The sequence below is a fragment of the Mchenga conophoros genome, linkage group LG6, assembly GCF_057382185.1.
Source record: "Mchenga conophoros isolate Kocher_MC1m ecotype Shallow Benthic linkage group LG6, M_conophoros_male_GT1.1, whole genome shotgun sequence".
NCBI lineage: Eukaryota > Metazoa > Chordata > Actinopteri > Cichliformes > Cichlidae > Mchenga > Mchenga conophoros.
Genome location: NC_140531.1, coordinates 13,915,985 through 13,938,271, shown reverse-complemented (window position 1 = coordinate 13,938,271; position 22,287 = coordinate 13,915,985). Strand labels below are relative to the sequence as shown.

The window sequence follows — 22,287 nt, the reverse complement described above, 5'->3', positions numbered from 1 at the left end:
TAAGTGTCGATCCTCTGTTTTTAAGGTAGTATTTCTAATATGAGCAAGCTGACTTCTATTTTAATTTCTACGTATACTTTTCTAAACCTAATGCAATGTCTTAGTTTTATTGTTCAGATTCAGCCGTGTTTTGTGTTGGGTGTAGTGTGATGCAATTAACTAGAGTAATAATAGTGATAAACATTATTTATGTAAGACCTTTAAGTCCTTTGACAAATACACAAAATTAGAAAACAAAATTTGGCTAAAACCAGCCAAATATCAAAGACACACAAAAAACGCAGTAGACAGTACAACAAAAGACACTGCATTATTGTGTAGACATGTTAAGTAAAAAAAGTGTGCTTCCATTAAAATAAACTCAACAGATAAATAAAATGACTGGTTAGTATAATATAATTCAGGCTTTAAAACAATCAGAGCGTTAAATCAACACTGTACCACACACCGATAATGACAAGCTTCATGAACACGTGAGTTTATTTTGCAGCTTGTATTTGTCTGTAAGTGCCCTCTTGAGTTGAAACCAGTGACCGGAAGTGTTCATTATCGAGTCTTGCTGCAGTGCGGACCTCCCGCGGGGCTTCACATTAAAAGCACCCACTTTGACGTCTCAAGGAACGGGAGCGTCTCGGCGTCTCTCCCTGCGGCTGCCCGTCACAAGGTTAAATATTTGCAAAGAGGCACAGGTCAGATATGTGACAGCGAGGCACATGTTTTAGACTCAAAGTTAGCTTGCTAATTGCGAGAAAAAGAGGAACACGTATCCCGGGAGAAGGTCAGCAAACCGTGTGACTTGAGCCCGCAGGGAACTTTCGCTTCTCCGTCGACTTTTCTGTGCTGCGTGTTTGTGGAAACGCCGCTTGTTTGCGCTGAAACGCAGTGGTTAGGAGGACCCACATTGAAGTTTCAATCTGGTTAACTTTCAATAACATTATAGTTTTGTTGCAACAAAAAATTGCGCAACTGTTTTTATTTATTTTTTGCCTCCTTGGTAGCGGTTGTTGTTGTTGGGTCCCGTGTGAACAGCTGACTCACGGACTGTAGGCTGGGCGGCACCGCGACATGGCGGTGTTTGAGCCCGTAGCCTACTCTTCCTCCCCTGCGGAGTAGATCAAAGGTACTCGCTGATACCCTCCTGGGGGCTGACCCTTCACCGAGTCAAGATGATCGGGTCACCGGACCTGCTGGCCTTCACCAGCACGGAAGGCTTTGGGGGAGAGGAAGACGAGCAGGAGGCTCAGGGTCTACCTGAAGAGCTCTCTGTCCCTCGCTTCCCCTCTTCTCATCCCTGGAGCACAGCAGCACAGTTTCACAGAGACTTCATATTGGTGGCTGAGTTCTCAGAGCAGGTGTGTTTGCTTCATTCAAACAAAAACTGCTGGTTTCTTACTGTGATCGCACTTGTTTTAAACGGGATCCCATGTTTTTGGGGGGTTATTTTCTGTCTATATAGTTTTAACAGGGTGGATTCTCATAAACACAAAAAAAGCTTCGAATAATGGGGTCAGTACACCTGCAGGTAATCCCCGTGTGCTTGATATAAAGGTGTATGAGGCATTGGAGAAGGGGTAGCTTTAATATGGTCATCTTATGCACAATCAGTCAATCATGGTATGAGCTGAGGGACTACATCAAGTGTAGGATAATGAAAGATTATTTTGAACTGTTATGTGAAGCTATTTTACAGTTAAATAATACAAATATGGAGCTTGTAAAGTGTCAAATGGGATACGCCAAAGTTGGACCCCCATATTTACTGATTCTCCTTCAGAAACAATAGGTGTTGAAGTATTGCAAACTCATCTGCTAAAGATTATTTTGTAAAAAAAAAAAAAAGTTTAAGTACATTTATAAATTCCCAGAAGAAAGCTAAAGACAATCCAGGCCTAGGTTTATAACCCTGCTTTATCTGCATTAAGGTGCATAGGTATTATAATAGCACGGCATCACTTGTTACACACATATAATCAGGCTGCATTCTCTACAGTGCAACCATGTTTACTCCAATACAAACAATATATTTCCTGCTGTTTTCTAGATACTTATGCATCACTGTGTTGCAGCAGATAGTGAGTTGACGTTTATTCATTCAGGAAGTCTCTTTAAGATTAAGATCTTTTTGTCAAGACAGAACTACTGAATGATTAACAGGAAATACTCTCCAAGTCAATCACACAAACGAGCCACCTCTCACATAGAGGGACGCCGAATCAAAAAGTTACAAATAATAAATTAGCAAGTGCAACTTCCCACATTGTTGCGTATCTGTAACCGGAAGGTCGCTGGTTCGATCCCCGGGCTCTCTGTCCTGGTCGTTGTGTCCTTGGGCAAGACACTTTACCCTACCGCCTACTGGTGTTGGCCAGAGGTTCTGTCAGTCTGCCCCAGGGCAGCTGTGGCTACAACCATAGCTTACCTCCACCAGTGTGTGAATGGATGAATAGTGGCATTGTAAAGCGCTTTGGGTGCCTTGAAAAGCGCTATATAACTCCAATCCATTATTATTGCTGGGGTTCAGTGATGAAGGATGAATAAAACACATGGCATGACATGAATACACAAAGGCAAGTAAAGACATAATATTAAAACAAAAACAACAAATGAGAAACCAGGTTTAAGCATTTATGGTAATATTAGTCTTAATTTTGTCATCATTCTTTATTTCTGAAAAAGCCTAAAAATCATCTGAAAACAGCTTTCTTCTGTTTATAAGGACGCCCCTTGTAAACAAGTACATTTTAGGATGTCTGCTCCCAGCGGTATCATACAGATACACGTTCGGCAGTTTGCACCTCAGGCATGTTAAAAGTTCACGACAGTAAAATTAGAAAAAGACTCAACAAGTATTGCTTGTTTGGAAGCTTTGCCAGGAGAAAGGCTATTCTCTCTAAAGAGAACATGGCAGCAGAGCTTGTTAAGTTTGTTAGCGTTAATCTGAACAAAACGTAAGACTTCTGGGACATTTGAACAGATGAGATCAGGATGGTGATGTTTGACCATAATGCACAGCGCCATCTTTGGAGAAAACCAAACACAGGGCACCTCATACTAACTGTTAAGCACGGTGGTAGAGGGGTGGTGATTTAGGTTTGTTTCACAGCCACAGGACCTGGACTCCTTACAGTCATTGAGATGCCCATGAACTCTTCTGTATATCAAGGAATTCTAGAGTCAAATGTGAGGCTGTGTGTCTAAAAGCTAAAGCTTTGTGCAAACTGGATCGTGCAACAGGCCGATAATCCCAAGCACAGCTGCAAATCTACAACAGAACGAATAAAAAACAGAAAAAAATCAAGCTGTTTCAATGGCTCAGTCAAAGTGTGCACATCAATCGAAATCTGTGATGGGACCTTACCATAGCTATGCAGAAACAAATGCCTGAAATTCTCAATGAACTGAAGTAATGCTGCTAAGAGTGGAACAAAATTCCTGCATAATGGTGTGAGGGACTGATAAAGTCATAGAGGAAATAATTACTTCATGTTATTGCTGCTAAAGACGGTTCTACAAGCTATTAAGTCATGGGGTGTGTTGAGTTTTTCTCATGACTGTGAATGGCTTTTCTGTAGACATTTTCTTCATCTTATTTAAGGCTCTAAGAACAGAGGGTGTGGTATGCTCCATATGTGGTAAAAAGCCCCTGAATCAAGTTTGTGATTTTTGGACTACCTAAATAAATCCACAAATCTAAAATTAAAGCCAGATGATTAGTGACTGATTTGATTACATCTCTACAAACCCCCTGCTCTGTGTCTCCAGGTGGGTCCATCTCCTGTGCTGACAATACCGGAGGACTCCAGAGTCCTCGGGTCATTTGACCTCAACCACTTCTCTGTTCGCATCATGTCTGTGGATTACCAAGCGTCTGGCCCCGGCCACACCCCTCCATCCTCTCCCGGCCCCCGACTCAACTTCAGCGAGGACTCCAAAGTAATCCTGGGAGATTCAGCAGAGAATGCGTTTGCATATGTTCATCACCTGACGCTGTACGACTTGGAGGCTCGGGGGATGGTGCGCCCTTTCTGCATGGCCTACGTGTGCTCGGACCAGGTGAAGCTGATGGACAACTTTTCTGAGCTATCGACACGCTTCGCTGAGGCAGCTGAAAGCCTCAAGACGGGAAACAGACAAGCATTTTCTATTGAGCTGCAGAGAAAACTACAGGAGCTCGAGTAAGAGCAGCACTTTTTACTTTGATTAAATTGGACGGTTCTGTGCAAAACTGTTTGTACTAAAATATCCAAGCCACTTACTTCTAAATATCTTTAATTTGAGCAGATTAAGAGCGTAAATTGGAAGGAATAATGAAGACGGCCTGAAGAGAGTGAAAATGCTTCAATTTCTATCTCAGTGGTGAAAAGGGGAAGCTGTTAAAGAGGAAGCAGTCACAAGCTCAAGCATCACTTCATTTATCAAAAAGGATGCTTCTTATTTTTCAGATCCTCCTGTGTGGCCTCTTGTTTATTTGGCACAGCTGCATTTAGTGATAATTTCACTGTAACTTTGAATTTCTAGCCTCAAGCCTAAGCCTAACCTGAAAGAGGAAGGAGCTGGATACCACCTTCCACTAGTAATGACTTGTAATGTGCAGGGTTGGTTAGCAGGTCTAACATTAGGCCCCGCCTTCCCTGATAACCTTTTGCTAACTTTAACCTTCTTTTTGTTAAAAGAACTGCATCCCCCAGCTAAAAATCAAATGGATTTTTAATGTAGGATCTTTTACTTTTACACAAATCCACTCACTTGCTTATAACACAGCTCTTCAGTCATCAAATCTCAGGGATGCCTTTATGTTTTAAAAAACATGTATAAACCCACATAAGTGTGTATTCAGAAATGTAGACTCAGAAGTATCTTGGGCATGGTTGTCATGGTAATTTTGAACTTTTAATGGTTTCTTTGAACTGTTCTTTTTTTCAGGGTGGATGATTGTACAGCAAAAATATCTAATGACTTTAAAAAACAAAATTCAGCTGCGCAAACTTGAATTTATTTTGGACTTTTGATAATCTCTGATACAAACAGATTCAAGCACCCCACTTGAAAGCCAGTGGGGTGCTTGAAACAGAAGATTATTTTGGCTAAGATTGTGGCTCGTCTTCTCAAGAAATTTAGCTTTTCCCAGAAGTTTGTAGTTCATGGCAGCCTTGAAACTGTGACACCACTGTTAGTTAATTAAGGGCTGCTCACCACATGTTACTGCCTGTGTTTCAGGTACAGACGGCTGACCCTTCGTAAGGACGCAGAACGTCAGACAACGGTAAATGTGTTGACAGAATCTGAAGGAGAAAGTGAAGAGCTCGAAGCTGTGGAGCGTTCAGTCTTAAATCACAGAGAGCTCCTTCGTCAGGTCGCATCTTACCCAAACAGGAAGCTCAAACAGCCCGACTTCTTGCCCTATGACCCAGCCACCTCTCTCACGGATCCATTGCTGTTGCCACCTTTTGAGCCATGCTTCTCGTTCTCCACCCCCTCCTGCAAGTCAGAGCACCACCTGAAGCCACTGGAGGAGCTTTGCAACGAATACTACCTGTCTCTTACGAAGGACCGGCTCAAAGACACAGAGCGACGTCTCCGTGGTGACAGAAGTGTCCTGCGAACTACTTATGCCACACAATCATTGTCCAGGAGACTAACACTCACCAACTTCCTGTTTGAGCTATGGAGCCCGGACGATGCTGATGAAGAGGGCACTGAGGTGGAGCTGCCGAAGGACATGGGGAGTAAGAGGACTGGCGGGGCTTTTCAGCCAGAACCACCAAGCATGGAGTCGTTCTTCTCCTGTGTGGAGGAGATCCCAATCAAACTGGAGGCAGCAGAAGCACATACACTGACCCCTGGTCCTGGTCCTGGCACAGAGATGACGGGGAGTGTAAGCAGCAGTGACAGCATCGAAGTGCTCGGAACTGAGAAGTCGTACATGACGCAGCATGTCGCCGACAGCAGAGGTACGGCAGTGCGGAAACATTTCTCAAATAAATGTTTGGCGGATTGGGTATTTTTGTTAGTCAATTCATATAAGAACAAAAATAACAAATAGTGTCTGGTTGTTGATCAAGAGTGCCAAATATATCAGAACCGGCCCACCCAAAGGTCTAATCGGGTCCACTGGGTGGCTTTCAATAAACTCTGACATGTTTGATTTTGTCTTATATTAATTAAATACCACAGGGACTCAGTTTGAACATTTGATCCTCTGCTCCTGTGTGGATGTCTGGGATTTAAGCAACAAATGATGGTTTAAAGAAATATCAATGAAAAAAAGTCTTTCGGCTTTTCATTACATATCTAGTGAGATTAAATGCTTATTTTAAAATAAAAAAATGAAACAAAAATCTTTCTCTTCCACAGACACACCAGTCGGAATGACAGAGAGTTGCAGCAGGCGTGCAGCAGTAGACACTGGCATCAGACACCCGCGAGCTTATGCAAAGCGTGCCAACAGCGAGGACAGCATTGAAGTGCTCAGCACCACAGAATCCATCCTTACCGAAGACCTCACCGCCATCACAGAGGAGGAAGCAGAGCTGCAGCCTCTTAGCAACGGCTTTGAGAATGAAGAAGAACTACAGATGGTGGATAAGTCTTACAAAGTCCTCCAAGAGGAAGAGACACTGAATGCACCTGCTGCAGTAGGCGAGGATGAAAATGATGGGCCTGATGAGGAAGATCAGTGTTGCGTTGAAAGTGAAGAGCCTTTGGAGCAAACAATGGTTACTGATGACATCATGATCAAAGAGCAGCTAGGCGCCATAAAGATGAATCAGTTTCGCAAAGACAACAGTGAAGAGAAGACCTCCAAACTACTGCAAGGTAACACGTTGTGCAACTATTCATTTCTCAAGCTCTCGTTATTACATCCATGCTATAAAACTATGAAAAACATATATTCACTTTGTCGGTATGGTTTTTATCCGTTTTAAATAAAATCTGCAGCAACACAGAAATTAATGAGAAGCTATTTTAAAAATGTGGAAAATATGCATTTGTAATCGTGGCTTAGTGCAAATTTAGTTGGGGGTTTTTTTTTCTTCTGACATAATTTAAAATTATAACAGCTGATCATTTAATAAAGCGCTTAACTGCTAGGGAAAGTAGCTGATTACTGTAGTTTTTTTAAAACATATAAAATATTGTTATTACTCCACAGCTGACGAAGCGATGAAGCCCTCACCTGAGGTTCACCAGAAGGTGCGGCTGATGCCCCAGGACAATGCGAACTTTGCACCTGGTTCCTACATGGCCGAGGTGGATCGTTGGTCTTCCCCCCGCCCTCCCCTGAGGCTGCTGAGTGTTGATGAGGAGTCAACACTCAGCAGCATCAGTTTCACTGAATCTTCAGAGCCCCCATCCCCCATTCAAAATATCCACAGCAACATCTGCTGGGATAAGAGGAGGAGGAGAAAGGCTGGACTCAGAGCCCTCAGGTTTATCAAGCACAACTCGTTCTCCCAGCATGCAGTGTTCTGTCTCCTGAGTGGCCGGCCACTGGTTGTCATCGGAGGAGATGAGAACCTAGTCAGGAAGACGGTGGATGCTCTGACCCTCTTCCTGCCTGCTCCTGGTCCTCATAGAAGTGCTGTGAAGATGTGTTTGACCACGCCCCTTCAGCTGACTGACCTGCTCACCTGGAGACTGATGGGAGTGTACAGGTGAGGGCTATCTGCCATCCTGCTGTTTTGTTTGTTTATTTTTATGCATTTATTTTTGAGTTGGCAGTAAATATTTCGGTAACAGGGTGGCTAGTGGCTAATGCTAGGTTACTGGTCAGCACTAACCAGATACCTGCTAACGTATAAATAAAATAATATTTCACTCGCCAAAACCAGAGTACAGACTTGTTAAAATACATTACAAGTCCTGCTTTTTTTGTTTCGTAACTTCATTAAGGTAATTAAAAGTCAGCAACCTCATACCGATGAGATGTCCAGTTCATTGAGCTAAGGTTAGAGCTAGCAGGCAGCTATGGCTTATATCCACTAGCCCTCAAATTGGCCAAACCATTAATAATGCATGACTTTAAACCAAATACAGTTTAACTGGAGATCTTATAGAGAAATTTAAAAAGTATGACCCTCCCTACAGTTGTAATGAGCGAGGAGGGGACATTAGCCAAAAAGTTTTTGTCCCAGACTGTAAACATGTTTGTCTGCTGTCAAGTTGGGTGCTTTAACTGTATATAAACGCTTTTAATCAGGTGGCCATTTAAGGCGAATGTCAGACCTGGAAACATTAAGTTCTGTCACCACCTTTACAAACTGAGCAGCTGAGGTTTATGCTTTTCATTGTTTACTTGCTAAGTTTATGGGTCTAGGTAGCTTCAAGTTGATCCGAAATGACAGTAAACTGACATGTGTAGAAGGCTACAGCTTATTTCTTTTTTTCTTCAGCTTCAGGTCATAAATGAAATTTATTAATGTCACATCCATGTCATGGTTTCTTGCACCAGATCATCCTCAGCTTCTTTTTCCACCATCCTTCCTTCTCTGAGTCGCTACAGTCGTTATGTGGCTCTGCTGGACCTCGACCAGAGGACGCTGCGGTGCCCGTCTTACTCTGGTTCTCTTCTCAGCAGACTGGCCAATCCTCACACTGGTATCACCCGGGGCATCACCTACCTGCAGCATCTGGAGAGCTGCCTTGCTGCGCTGGTCAATCACGTACTGGTGCACACTTTTATACCTCTTTTTAAAAATCTATGCGTTGCTAAAGAGAAGGGTAACACAGAAGAGGATTCCTGGTGTGAACGAGGTGTGAGCGAATGTGATTTGAGAGTGATGAGCTATCTGTCTCATCTCATTAAACAGCGGTATGCGGGACGTGGACCTCCAGTGTTAAGATTTGCTTACAGCTCAGTGCAAATGCACAGAAACACAATGACATCATAGGCGTCCAGACGGAGAAAAAGAAACCCTGAATGTTTAGATGTTTCTCTAATTTTTAGGTTTGATCAACTGCTGCTGTGAACATTTCGGTACAAAAAAAAATGTTTTTATGTGCAGTGTTAAATATAGATTTAGGTCACATCGTTGCACTAGTGCCTCACTTGGCACCAAAACCCTTCCACATGCTGGCAGCCTTATCACTTAATGACACATGAACTTGTAATTTAAGAAAACTGAGCCTTATCTGAACACTGTGCAATGTAAGCAAGCCTGTAACCTCTATAGAGTACTGTTTACTATAGAGTACAGCACGACATCCACATGACATGTAGGTCCATTACATCATTACTTTGTAAAAACCTGTCACCCTGCCTTTAGCATGTCTGATAGTCACAAATAACTGGCAGCCTATAATTATTCTACGACTATTAATGACAATGCGGCCCATGCAGTAAACCTGCAGGTCTGTTGGATGTCAATGGGTTCTTGCTAAAGGTTAAACAGAAAGATCAGTACCATTTTGTTTGAACAGACAGTGCATTACATTGAATCACCCATCACCAAAATCTCAAGTGAAGCATTGGTGGAGAAGTGTGCACTGTTTTGTAAAAGCTGTGTGTGGTGTAAAGGTATGTGTACTTTTAAAGCACTTTACAACTGAGTACTCGGGTGCTTTTTACTGCAAGCCTCATTCAAACAAGCGCATTTTTCTATACTGGAGCCTTGTCACACAATTGCACAAACACTGAGGGATGCAGCAGGGGCAAATGTTTAGTATCTTGCCCAAGGATATTTGATGTGCAGGCTGGAGAAGCCAGGGAGTGAACTGATCACTAATGTTTCTTGGCTGAATTGATAATGGATTTATAGTGTTGGCATTATTATGCCAAAATGGTTATCTTGCATGAACACCAGATAATTACCTGTTTTTATCCCTCGATTATGAATTTGTAGGATTTTTTTTTCCTTTTTCAAATTAAGCAGAAACAGTCCATAGCACTTACAAATTTGTTTGTTTTTTTTGTTTGTTTTTTTTAAATTGATATGGTTCAGGTACCTCTTTTCCACTGTAGTAGTGCCAGTGTGGGCGCAGATTCAATTCTGCACCAGGAACCACGGATTTCCTTAGAATTAAAAAAATAACGTTTTTGTAAAAAAATCCTTACTTTTGTCTATAAAAGTACACATTACACCATCAGTTACTGTGGTAACTAGAACTCCATAAAAGCCCGTTAATCCAACCGGGATTTTTTTTTTTTTTTTTGTATACAGCACACTATTTGAAACAATAAAGTGCCTTTATAAAATGACAGAGCAACAACTGTTGTTTATCTTGCTGTGGAGACAATAAAATCATTTTGTATTCAAGCAGCGATTCAGCAATCTAATGCATAAAACTGTAACATTAACATTTTACGAACATTAAAAAGGTGAATCAATATCAAGTCTCTTGTCATCAGATGGTGAGTAGTAGGGTTGATCTGATATCCTCGTGTTGGTGTTGTTCCCAGACCATCATGAAAATGTTGTTCCAGGATCAACATTGCAAGTGACCAATCAGAATGTTGTGACGTCATACTTTTGCGACTTCGGGAAAAAACAGCGTAAAACAAAAAACTGTACTTAAGCTGCGTGAAACCGCCTCTGTCCGCCGATCAACGGACCCTGACCGTAACCCTTTAATAAACAGTAAGCAGAATTGATATTGTCCTTGCAACATTGGAATTTCATAAATGCACGAATGGCTTGGCGCGCAAAAGAATAACGTCACAACAATGTGATTGGTCACTTGCAATGTTGAACCTGAAACAACATTTTCATGATGGTCTGGGAACAACACCAACACGAGGATATCAGATCATCCGAGTAGTAGTGCCAGTGTGGGCGCAGCTGCACCAGGAACCACGGATTTCCTTAGAATTAAAAAATTATAACGTTTTTGTAAAAAAATCCTTACTTTTGTCTATAAAAGTACACATTACACCATCAGTTACTGTGGTAACTAGAACTCCATAAAAGCCCGTTAATCCAACAGTTTGTTTTTTGTATACAGCACACGATTTGAAACAAAGTGCCGTTATAAAATGACAGAGCAACAACATCCTTCTCTCTGACACTTGTACTGTTGTTTATCTTGCTGTGGAGACAATAAAATCATTTTATATTCAAGCAGCGATTCAGCAATCTAATGCATAAAACTGTCTTTTTATTTATAACTGTAACATTAACATTTATGAACATTAAAAAGGTGAATCAATATCAAGTCTCTTGTCATCAGATGGTGAATAACAGAAGTATGTGCATTGTACCAACATGAGCTGGTGTGAGGACGCAGGTACAGTCGGGCATCTGTAAGACGCTGGCGACTCTCCGCAGTATTTAAACCTTTGTGGAAGGCAACAGTGCTGTAAACAGTGTTTAAGACTTCTGTAGCTCTGCAGGGGGTAAGTATGTGCAATCAGGATGCACTGGAACAAGAAGAAAAGTAATGACAATGAGATTCAGTCAGACACACGTGCAGTGCTGAAATTATCACATGGCTGTTAGAATTTAAAAAAAAAAAAAAAAAAAAAAAAAAAATCCTTTATCAGACAATATTTCATAGTTAAAAAGTCCTTGCTTGTCCCACTTGTGCTGAGGTAATGTATGAGTCGGCATAAATATGTAGCTCTAACGCTTTTAGAGCCTCTCTTCCCTCCGTCGCAGACACTTAACGCACCTGCTGCATCCACAAAGCAACTTGCATTGTGGAGGAACCGCACACACACTCTTCACCCTGCTGCCTTCTGGCAAGAGGTACTGGAGTATTCAGGCCCTCACTGCCAGACTGTGAGACAGTTTCTTCCCAAGCTGTTAGACTCCTGAACACTCAGTAACTGGACTGACACACATGCATACCTTCATACACGTCAATACCAAGCACTTATCTGCAGAATCACACACATTCATACACCAAGTTACTTTTTGCACATTTCTATTGCACTGTTGTGTCTGTATCGTTCTATCTCTTGTTGCACTGTCTTTGTTTTTGCACACTGCACTTTATGTAGTCCTGTGTTGATTATCTGTTCTATGTCATATGTAGCACCACGGTCTTGGAGGAACGTTGTCTCGTCTCATTGAGTACTGCACATGGTTGGAATGACAATAAAGCCACTTGACATCACACTCCATTTTTATATTTACATTTAACGCACACAAACTTTTTGGGGGAACTGGGATTGTATTAAATCAAAGCTTTTCTGTTTCTGGAAGTTAATTTGATTAGCTAAAGGATGCTGAGATTTGTAGTGGTTTATCTCAAGACTTGTTCACATACCTGCTGTTTTCCCTCTCCTGTGCAATCGCCTGAAAGAATCTTTTCAGATGTTCTTCACTGGAGGAAAAACTTTCACAAAGCCACCTAAAGGCCCATGAATTCTCCTGCAACACAAGAAAGCTGATTAAACAACAAACAACAGCACAGCCCCCGAGAATTCAAAGTGTGAAATTATAGAATCTTTTCAGTCAATAGTGACCCCAAACAAACAGACAAAGCATACAATTTTAAAGTTGTGGTGTCATATGTTTAACTGCGAGTAACACTCTCACCTAAGAGAAAGCATCCAGCATCCTAAGTGTGAAAATGTCAGAAGAAAGACTTCTGTGAACAGCTGGAAACTACACACTAAACTCCAGCTGCTTTTATTAATTTGGAGAGTTATTTATCCATTACTGGTGTGTTAATCTGACCTGTCACAGGTGGTTTCCATCACAGATGAGACTTGAGTGAAGAGCTGGATCTTAAACATTTCTTTAGAGAGCAGCTACAAAATTGTAGATCAAAGTAAGAGTACTGACAGGGACTAGAAAGAGAGAGCATATTTCTCCTGTTTTGGCTTCCCTTCATTGGCTTCCTTTTAAATCCAGAATTGAATTCAAAATCCTGCTCCTCACATACAAGGTCTTAAATAATCAGGCCCCATCTTAACTTAATGACCTTGTAGTACCATATCACCCTATTAGAGCACTTCACTCTCGCTCTGCAGGCCTACTTGTTGTTCCTAGAGTATTTAAAAGTAGAATGGGAGGGAGAGCCTTCAGTTTTCAGGCCCCTCTTCTGTGGAACCAGCTTCCAGTTTGGATTCGGGAGACAGAATTAACTGAGGGAAAACAGTGTGTGGTTCCAATAGCCGAAGACATGTGGATTTTATGACTCTTCCACAGTGTGTCTTTTGTTTTGTTCCCCCCCCCCCAAGTCTTAAAAGGTAGGTTTTCCTCCCCACTGTTACCAGTTGGTTGGGTCATCTGTATTACCTTCCAATAAATCATAGCAGGAGGTGACTATTCCTGTGATTTGGTGCTATATAAATAAAAAATGACCTGTAATCAATTTGAGAAGAGTGAGGCTGAGAGTGATTCTCTAAAACAAGCTTTTCCATGTTTCTTTATACTGTACTTGTCTTATTTGTTATGCACGTCTGTTGTTTTGTAATTTGAGGGGGGGGGGGGGGGGGAAGGAAAAAAAGGAAGGCCATCCAGTGCCAAATGAAAAGATGCAGATCCATCCGCTGTGGCGACGCCTTGGGAAATAAGGGAGCCGCGAAAAGTACCTTTAATTATTTCTTTAGCGAGACAAAGATGCAAGAGACACTCAAACTGTCATAGTTACACAAAATTATAGCACCGTTATTGTTGCGTGTGCCAATAGAGCCCTTTACATGATATAGCTTAAGTATGTGAAAGCACAAACAGTGGCGTGGCGTCTATGGAAGGAAAGCAAGAGTTGGCTACCTGAAAGGTGTTGAGCACAGGTAGGATCGGATACAAAACGGAATCGAGGATTCTTTGGCTCAAAGCTTCCGTCACCAACAGGAGCAAGGCCTGATCTGGATACACCTGCGAACACATTGGACTGTTTAGTTCTCGCAAATTCTAAACACTGAAGTGTAAGTGTTAATGCACTGACCTCATGCAAGGATCGTGGGATCTGCATATTGGAGCCCTTCTGATCAAGCAATATCCCTTTCACAACATCCCGCGCTTCCTTCATCATTCAGACATCGAGGAGACAAAATACAGAATGAAACAAAGCAGAGAAACATGGAGAAAGCTGCAAGTCTAACTCTAACAATCAAGAAGTACACACCTGCAGAAACTGCATACTGGGCATGGGTAAAGCAGTGAGTGAACCGCAAGGCTTGTTGACAATCAAGAGCAAACTGGTCCAACACCGAGACTGGATCAGAGGAGTATTAGACATGCAGTCAGACATGGGACATACTAGTCAAGGTTTTAACAAGTATAAAATGTACCTAAACCAAGAAATAAAGATGGCAGATATCTAGAGACAAAAACATTTTTCAGACTTGAATGAGGAGCTTTTAACTTACATCAGCATATACAGCACTGCAGCATCCCTGAGCCCTGAGAGCAAACCTCACCAGCTCATGACGTTTCAGCGGCACAGCATCTACACACAGAGGAATCAGATTTATTATCAATCCTTGTTTTATACTAAATCTTATCCTGAAGCTACGTTTACACTGCAAACCTCATTGCTTCATTTGGATATTTTGCGTTGATTTTTTTTGTTGAACTGTTCATATTAATGATGCAATTGTGTGGCCAAAATCAGATTCCCATGTGACCTGATTCATATGCTCTTGTTACTGTTCTTACAGCAACAAAGACTTCTCACACAGGAGGCGGTCATACAGAAGCAAGCACAGAGGTCACAGTTAGTATAACTTTAAAGGGCTGTAGCTGCAATCACATGACATTATTGTGCATGTGACATCTCTATTGAGGTGTATGTGGATGCACAGTTGAAGCGGGAATGTGGTGGAGTGATGACATGAATGGCTTCAGTAATGCACTTTCAACTGAAAATATCGTGATAATTACAGTAACACTAAGAAAAATCAGACACAAGCACAAACTGACTTGGGTCACTTCTGAACTTGGTACAAACCCCCCCCCAAAAAAAACAAAACATCTCTGCTGGACCTTCAATAGACTCCCACGCTGCACCAGCACAGCAGAGCTCTCCCGGTTTACTGACTGGTGTCAGCTTTGGTGCAGTCGCTGTTTCAAAGACTTTGAGATAAAAGAGGAAGAGGTCCGGAGTAAAGTGGGAAGCGGGAGCATTCACCGAGGGGAACAAACTTGTGAGAGCTGATGAAAAGTCTCCAGCCATGCACATGAAGTAGGGGATGAGGTCTTGTATCTGCTGAAACCTGACAGAGAAACAAATCCAATGCAGCAAGTCAGCAACATGTCACTGCTGGTGTCTAAATATTTAAACGTTTGATTTGAGATTTTAGTTTCTCTATAGATGGTAACTGCAGATTGACAGTCATTTCTGAACCTATATTTAACGAATTAATGAACTCCAGATGGGGTTTTAAACTATGAAATATGGAAGAGCTACAGTTTTCCCCTTTTTCAATTAAAAATGTATTATCCATCCTAGACTGGAAGAAGAAGATTGAAAATGTGAAGCAAGTGCAGAAGCGCCTCAAACCTCCCCTCTTCCTAATGGCCGTGGCGTGGGGGTGATCGGCTTATAGTTTTTACTTTGTAAATGTAGAACAAAACACGTTACACCTACGACACTGATATCCTGATCCAGGAAACTGTCTCACTCTCGCCTGCACCTGGATCAAGGATTTTCTTACAAAGTGCCGACAAATAGTCAAGCCTGGTCCTCACCTCACCCCCAAAACACCACTCAGTGCTGGTTATGTTTTTAAATCATGTACTGACATGACAATAACACAAAATGCACTTTGCTGGAAAGAAAAACAGAGGAACCTGTGCATGTACTCACTGTGCAGTGTTGTCTGTCTGGACGACTCGTAGATATCGACACAGCTCTCTGTACCTGCAGACAGAAACAACACAGTTAGACAGCTGTCTACACACAGCAAAGTGAATGAGTTCACGTATACAAACCTGCGCTGATGCTGCAGTAGCTCCGTCCTCAGCAGAATCACAGAAATCTGTTCAGTCAGGACGTCTTTCTTGCCTTTGTCCTTACGCACGCCTGACACGTTCTGTCCCTTCATCACAGACACGAGCAGGACGTCGTTCCAGGGGCGAACACACAGGCTGGAGCACACAAACATCAAGTTATAGCAACAACATATACATGTAACAGGTAACCCTGGAGGTTAAAGGGCGAGCATACCTGTTTCTCATGTTCCTCAGCTCAGCTGGGAAATGCAGTTTCTTGCAAAACTCCTGTAGTTTGTTAATGAAGTCTGGAGTAAAATTAGCCATCACCATCTGTCTCTGTACCAATGCTATTACCCTGGTAAGCACACACAAACACAAGTAGAAGATGAATATCCAGGTGAATGAGCTACAGGTATAACACAAGAAGTCAACGTGCATGCATTTACCTCTGCAGTAACATCGTTTTAGCTGTATCAACATTAGCCATTGGAGAAGCAAAGATGAAACCCCTGTAAATGGAATAAAAAAATATTGAAAAACATTTGAAAATTAAGAAAAAAAGGAATGTGTGTAGAAGCGGAAATGCTGCAGTGAGTACCCTGAGAAATGGAAATGTCTAATAAAGTCCTCAGCAGCCCCCAGACTCATGATGACTGCCGCTCTGCTGTCCTGTTGATCTGCCTGGTTCAGGAACGAGGACACAAACTCAAACACCGGTGAGTAACTGGAACAAACACAACAAAAAACAAAGGAAAGTTAAAGAGACGTCTTAATATACAAGTGTGTGGACTCGTTCCAGCACTGCACTCCTAAAATTAACAGCTGACCTCACTGAAACGTTACGTCAGACTTTTTCAACTCGGTTTTCCTGGGTCTTTTCACGTGTGTTATGAATAAATCTTCTTTTTTACAGTACCGGTACTAGTTTTATTTTGTTGCATTTATCCGCAACACCTTAAAGGCCGGTCCGTGAAAATATTGTTGGGCATGAACCGGTCCGTGGCGGAAAAAAGGTTGGGGACCGCTGGTTTAGAGGAGAAGTCAGTAATGCATCAACAGAACAAGCAATAAATAAAGAAATACTTTTAAAACAAATAATTAAATCAAAAATATAAAATCGCAGATTTACAACCAGGCAGTCCTATGAAAAAAAACTGAAGCTTTTATAACACTATCTCCAAATACGTCACTAAAAGCAAAGAAAAGTGTGCACCCTTTCTCCAAGAATGGCTGATGTTAAGGCATCAGCTGTGTTAAACAATATTGGTCACCAGGACTCAGGGAACCAAAATGACCTCAGATGGTCTAAAGGGACATGTTTTTGAGGTGAGCCTTGGTGATCTGTAGGATGAATAGCTGGTCTTTCCACAGGTTTAAGCTCATTACTGGGAATGTTCAAGGCAAAAATTGTCACAGCAACTTCCATGGACCTGATCCGTAACAAGATATGGCAGACTTGCCCCCCCCAGACTTGCCCCCTTCCTGAGCTCTGTTTTGCTGCAGGTTTCTCCTGCAGTGTGAGTTTTTCCCTTCACACTGTCACCAAGTACTTGGCTCGAGAGGGGTCAGCTAACTGTAGGATCTTCACCTTACAATCCAAATCACTGTGAGGCACTTGTTGATGTAATTTGACACTATATAACTAAAGTTTATTGAATTGACCACAATTCAAGCCCAAGTGAATATAAAGACCACTGATGGCTACTTTCTTCTTCTTTTTTGTGTGGGTTTCACAAAAAACTGTACCAACCAGATTAGAAAGACCTCCTACACCTGATGGAGCTCATGACATGTGATGCTCTGACCAATGACCAGAAGGAAGTGCTGAACAAGGTGATCCACGACAGTGGTTCACACTTCAATGTTGGCCTTCTGTCAAATGTCTAAATAATTATACAAAGTTATTGTGAACTGGACTGTACATCAAAGCAGAGCATTAAGTGATTTACGAGCCAGCTGCTTGATGTATACCTGCAAGCTCAAGAAGCTTAAAAAGCCTTAAAAAGTCTGACTTGGGGAAAGTGATGAAGTTCCATGTTGAAGGTGGTGGCGGCAGTGCAGCAAAGGCAGAGGGTAGAGACAGCGGACAGCTATGACCGTGCCCATCCCGTAGACAGTGTAAAAACACTGACCTGAATAATCAATGTAAATGCTCCACATATTTATAGACATATTGGGAATCTCTTACAGCTATGGATTTATAATTGGTCCAGATGTGGCTCCTAATCATTGCAATATAGAAATCAAAATCTGAGTGTTATGAAACATACTTGTAGATGAAGCCTTGTTGGTTCTCTTGGCTCAGACCATAGTCCTTTAGTGCCTCGCCTTTCATGTAGGACGAGTAGAGCGCAGAGAGCTCTTGTCTGAACTGCTGCAGCAACGTCGCTGGACATGAAGTGAAAATAAATAAATACATTAGTAAGATATATTTAAAGTACAGTACAAGAGGTTCATCTCGGGTGTCTCCTCGCATGAATTTGTTGTTTGCACCTGCTTGTCGGAGGTGCGAGTCCATTTCTGACAGGGTGAGGTTGAAAGCAGTCAGTCCTCCCAGCAGCTTATGGTTTCTGAGGTTGCTCCAGAAGGCGCTCCTCTTGTGGCTGTTGCAGTGACAAATGCCGCTCACGCACCACATTTCACACTGAAAAACCAGCGAGAAAAGCACATCAATCACTATTTTGTAAGAGACCTCCCCATGACTTCAAGGACCTGCTGGGGACATAGGGATGTAAAACTTCACTGACATAAGCTGGTGCTTGTTCATGAAGAGCTCTAAAAATCAAAACCTGAATTTTTTTAATCGACTCTGAATTTAATCTGGAGTCAGTGCAGCTGGGTCAGCAACAGCGTGCCATGAGAGCTCTTGGAAGACTTAGCACTCTGACCAACCTTCAGACATTCCAGGAAGTTGTGTTTACTTAGACAACAATGAATTACAGCAATCCAGGGGTAAAGAAATAAATGCATAAATAACAATCTCCAGGTCAGAGTGCGACACAATGGGACTTGACAATATGTCTTTAGTGATAAAAACAAGTGTGAACCACAGATCAGACATGAACACTCAAAGTGATGTTCATGTCAAATCCTGATAGAAATTTAGCAAACAAGGCAAGGCGACCAAGAGCTTCTATTTCCTTAGGCAAAAATAAGTCAGGGGCATAAACAAGGACTTCCTCATTAAATTGGAGAAAGCTGTTTGCCATCCAACTCTTCATAGACCTATTCAGGATCTGTAGCTTAAAAAGAGAGATGTATAACTGAAGGTCATCAGCATAGCAGATAGCAGCGATGACAGTCATGTTGTTAAAGGTCCCCAAAATGTGCTGAAGAGGGAGCAGATACAACGGAAACAATAAGAGCCCAGTACAGAACCTTATGGCACACCACAAGTAAGAGAAGTGGAAGAGGACCTGTATTCAAAATTAGCTTAAAATGAGCTGATAACACTACAAAAAAAATCTTTAATTCTTTATTTCCCCCCATACTGTTTCTTGATACAGTGTTATTAAAAAATAAAAATAAAAAAAACAAAGTATGCATTTATTTAATTTTTGAGTAGGCAAGAGCAAAAACAAGCAAAAAAAACAGATGAATACAGTTTAGTGAACCCTCCAAACTGCTGGTCAGAAACATTTTGTCCTGTTAACATTAACACCTACCAATGATGCCAGCTTATCGCAGATGTAGCAGAAGCACTGATCACAAATGAGCTGGTTACTGTCTACTGGCATGTTAGTCTCCAACTCTGTAGGCCTGAGCATGCCAAAGAAAAGCAGTGTGAGCACCTGACACAGTAAGACGGGGGTAAAGAGCACTGATGGTCATTTCAAAGTGTATCTCACGTAAAAGGGTGTATGGGACAGTCGTAGCGAGCATGAGGTAGCACATCAGCGTGGCGGGAGAAGGTCACGACCAGGTCTTCCTCCAGAGTGCTGGGAGAGGACACGCAGTCTGGAACACAGAGGCTGTTAGTGATTAGTCATAAGATCATCCACAAACACATGGAGCAAACAAAATAAAACCGCTGTCACCTTTTTCCTTCACATCCACCACCTCCACGATGAGGCAGGACATGTCTCTGTCATCCTTATGATCATCGTCATCATCACTACTCAGGATGATTATATCTCCACTGTCTGCTGGCGTGCACATCAGAAATGCCTGGTTAAAAAAAGAAGAAGAAAGAAACAGAAAAAGGAAAACCAACCATCAGTTAGTTCACAGATGCAGACCTGCAGTATGAAATGCGTGCATGAATGTAGACTTAACCCTGCAGTCATGCACCAAGGCTGCTAGCCCACAGGCTCAGCTGTGTGCTTTGTTGTGAATTTCTAAACTTTAGAGGTCATACTTTCTCAACAACACTGTGTTATTCTGCAGCATGAACTGTTCCAGCCAGGCCTAACAAAGGGACAGTACGGTTTTCTTACTTTTAAGAGGACAGTTATTTATTTTTACAACTTTAGAAACGCGTAGAAAAAAAAGTCGACCTCGCGCTTTATTAGCTGCAGGCGAACGTGTAACGTAAACCACATAAATGACCGCGTCGGTACCGTAAACCATAGTTTTCTTACCTTGTTCTGTTTTACTGTTTGTGTCTAAACCGAAGTACGCTTTCCTTCGCGCCTGGCGACTGAAATTTCTGCGTCACCGGATGTGATGGCGTCGCTTCCTCTGCTGCTGTTTCTTTCTTCTGTTTTTTGCGGCTGTGTAACAGCTTCGAGTTGCATTACCGCCGCCTCCCGCATAGAAGAGAGAAAACAGTCTAATTAAGGTGAAAATCATCATCTTGTTAATACATTGCTCCTAAAAATGAAGGGAACACTTGGTCACTCGGTCGAGTCTCTTCAACTTTGTCAGTTAGGAAGCAGAAAGCATGTAAGCCACTTCTTCAGGTTAACATCAGTGTTAAGCCTGGGTTTGAGGTATGAGCTCACCACCTTCTGACCAATCAAATGTTCGTCTTCCCTCCTGTCCGACCTCCATGCTCGGACGGGACCATGTTTAGATCCAGTTTTTCTATGTATTCTTTACTTCCTCTCTGACAGTCAAACATCACTGAAGATAACATGTATTAAATTAAATACTCAATAATAATCTGTCAGATTTTTACCAGAATTGTGATATTGGTAAATCTGTTTGCTAACACTTTCCTTCCTGGGATCAAATAGACCTTAATGATATATTCAAAACACATTCATTAAACACTTTTAATACACAGCTACTGCACTCTGTCCTCTCATGGCAGGTTACTTTCAGTATGCATAAATTATGTGATTTATCAGATGCTGCCAGCATCAATACAGGGAGTGCAGAATTATTAGGCAAGTTGTATTTTTGAGGAATAATGTTATTATTGAACAACAACCATGTTCTCAATGAACCCAAAAAACTCATTAATATCAAAGCTGAATGTTTTTGGAAGTAGTTTTTGGTTTGTTTTTAGTTTTAGCTATTTTAGGGGGATATCTGTGTGTGCAGGTGACTATTACTGTGCATAATTATTAGGCAACTTAACAAAAAACAAATATATACCCATTTCAATTATTTATTTTTACCAGTGACACCAATATAACATCTCCACATTCACAAATATACATTTCTGACATTCAAAAACAAAACAAAAACCAATCAGCGACCAATATAGCCACCTTTCTTTGCAAGGACACTCAAAAGCCTGCCATCCATGGATTCTGTCAGTGTTTTGATCTGTTCACCATCAACATTGCGTGCAGCAGCAACCACAGCCTCCCAGACACTGTTCAGAGAGGTGTACTGTTTTCCCTCCTTGTAAATCTTACATTTGATGATGGACCACAGGTTCTCAATGGGGTTCAGATCAGGTGAACAAGGAGGCCATGTCATTAGTTTTTCTTCTTTTATACCCTTTCTTGCCAGCCACGCTGTGGAGTACTTGGACGCGTGTGATGGAGCATTGTCCTGCATGAAAATCATGTTTTTCTTGAAGGATGCGGACTTCTTCCTGTACCACTGCTTGAAGAAGGTGTCTTCCAGAAACTGGCAGTAGGACTGGGAGTTGAGCTTGACTCCATCCTCAACCCGAAAAGGCCCCACAAGCTCATCTTTGATGATACCAGCCCAAACCAGTACTCCACCTCCACCTTGCTGGCGTCTGAGTCGGACTGGAGCTCTCTGCCCTTTACCAATCCAGCCACAGGCCCATCCATCTGGCCCATCAAGACTCACTCTCATTTCATCATTCCATAAAACCTTAGAAAAACCAGTCTTGAGATATTTCTTGGCCCAGTCTTGACGTTTCAGCTTGTGTGTCTTGTTCAGTGGTGGTCGTCTTTCAGCCTTTCTTACCTTGGCCATGTCTCTGAGTATTGCACACCTTGTGCTTTTGGGCACTCCAGTGATGTTGCAGCTCTGAAATATGGCCAAACTGGTGGCAAGTGGCATCTTGGCAGCTGCACGCTTGACTTTTCTCAGT

At 42.0% G+C, this 22,287-nt stretch overlaps 2 protein-coding genes and 1 pseudogene across 4 annotated transcripts; 2 read left to right on the top strand and 1 right to left on the bottom strand.

Moving 5' to 3' along the window:
• The first annotated feature begins 595 nt into the window (after positions 1–595).
• Positions 596–11,170, top strand: smcr8b (Smith-Magenis syndrome chromosome region, candidate 8b). Its single transcript, XM_085276320.1, has 6 exons — positions 596–1,352; positions 3,763–4,175; positions 5,218–5,951; positions 6,355–6,816; positions 7,154–7,655; positions 8,453–11,170. Exons 1-6 carry the CDS (start codon positions 1,167–1,169, stop codon positions 8,889–8,891), a joined length of 2,736 nt encoding a protein of 911 aa, XP_085132446.1. The 5' UTR covers positions 596–1,166; the 3' UTR covers positions 8,892–11,170.
• Positions 10,460–20,670, bottom strand: LOC146572290 (uncharacterized). Of its 3 annotated transcripts, XM_085276321.1 has the most exons (19): positions 20,408–20,669; positions 19,865–19,994; positions 19,676–19,784; positions 19,493–19,586; positions 18,321–18,471; positions 18,098–18,215; positions 16,426–16,551; positions 16,274–16,336; positions 16,060–16,182; positions 15,825–15,980; positions 15,700–15,753; positions 14,877–15,106; positions 14,261–14,340; positions 14,017–14,106; positions 13,837–13,914; positions 13,662–13,766; positions 12,621–12,694; positions 12,208–12,311; positions 10,468–11,356 (listed from the first exon to the last, which is right to left on the bottom strand). In XM_085276321.1, exons 2-18 carry the CDS (start codon positions 19,983–19,985, stop codon positions 12,251–12,253), a joined length of 1,833 nt encoding a protein of 610 aa, XP_085132447.1. In that variant the 5' UTR covers positions 19,986–19,994; positions 20,408–20,669; the 3' UTR covers positions 10,468–11,356; positions 12,208–12,250. The 3 variants fall into 3 exon arrangements, 2 of the variants coding, with proteins under 2 accessions (XP_085132447.1, XP_085132448.1); XR_014892690.1 differs by having other exon boundaries at positions 10,460–11,356; positions 12,208–13,450; positions 20,408–20,670; XM_085276322.1 differs by lacking the exon at positions 12,621–12,694 and having other exon boundaries at positions 10,470–11,356; positions 20,408–20,667.
• Positions 17,091–17,923, top strand: LOC146572291 (small ribosomal subunit protein eS1 pseudogene; annotated as a pseudogene).
• Positions 20,671–22,287: the final 1,617 nt, after the last annotated feature.

What these genes read in the sequence shown, in the direction of transcription:
- smcr8b (XM_085276320.1), top strand. Translation starts at nt 1,167, where the DNA reads ATGATCGGGTCACCGGACCTGCTGGCCTTCACCAGCACGGAAGGCTTT. An exon ending in GCATGTCGCCGACAGCAGAG is followed by an intron (nt 5,952 to 6,354) that starts GTACGGCAGTGC and finishes TCTCTTCCACAG; the next exon opens with ACACACCAGTCGGAATGACA. An exon ending in GACCTCCAAACTACTGCAAG is followed by an intron (nt 6,817 to 7,153) that starts GTAACACGTTGT and finishes ATTACTCCACAG; the next exon opens with CTGACGAAGCGATGAAGCCC.
- LOC146572290 (XM_085276321.1), bottom strand. Translation starts at nt 19,985, where the DNA reads ATGTGCACGCCAGCAGACAGTGGAGATATAATCATCCTGAGTAGTGAT. An exon ending in CTGAGGAACATGAGAAACAG is followed by an intron (nt 15,981 to 16,059) that starts GTATGCTCGCCC and finishes TGTGTGCTCCAG; the next exon opens with CCTGTGTGTTCGCCCCTGGA. An exon ending in TCCCACGATCCTTGCATGAG is followed by an intron (nt 13,767 to 13,836) that starts GTCAGTGCATTA and finishes ATGTGTTCGCAG; the next exon opens with GTGTATCCAGATCAGGCCTT.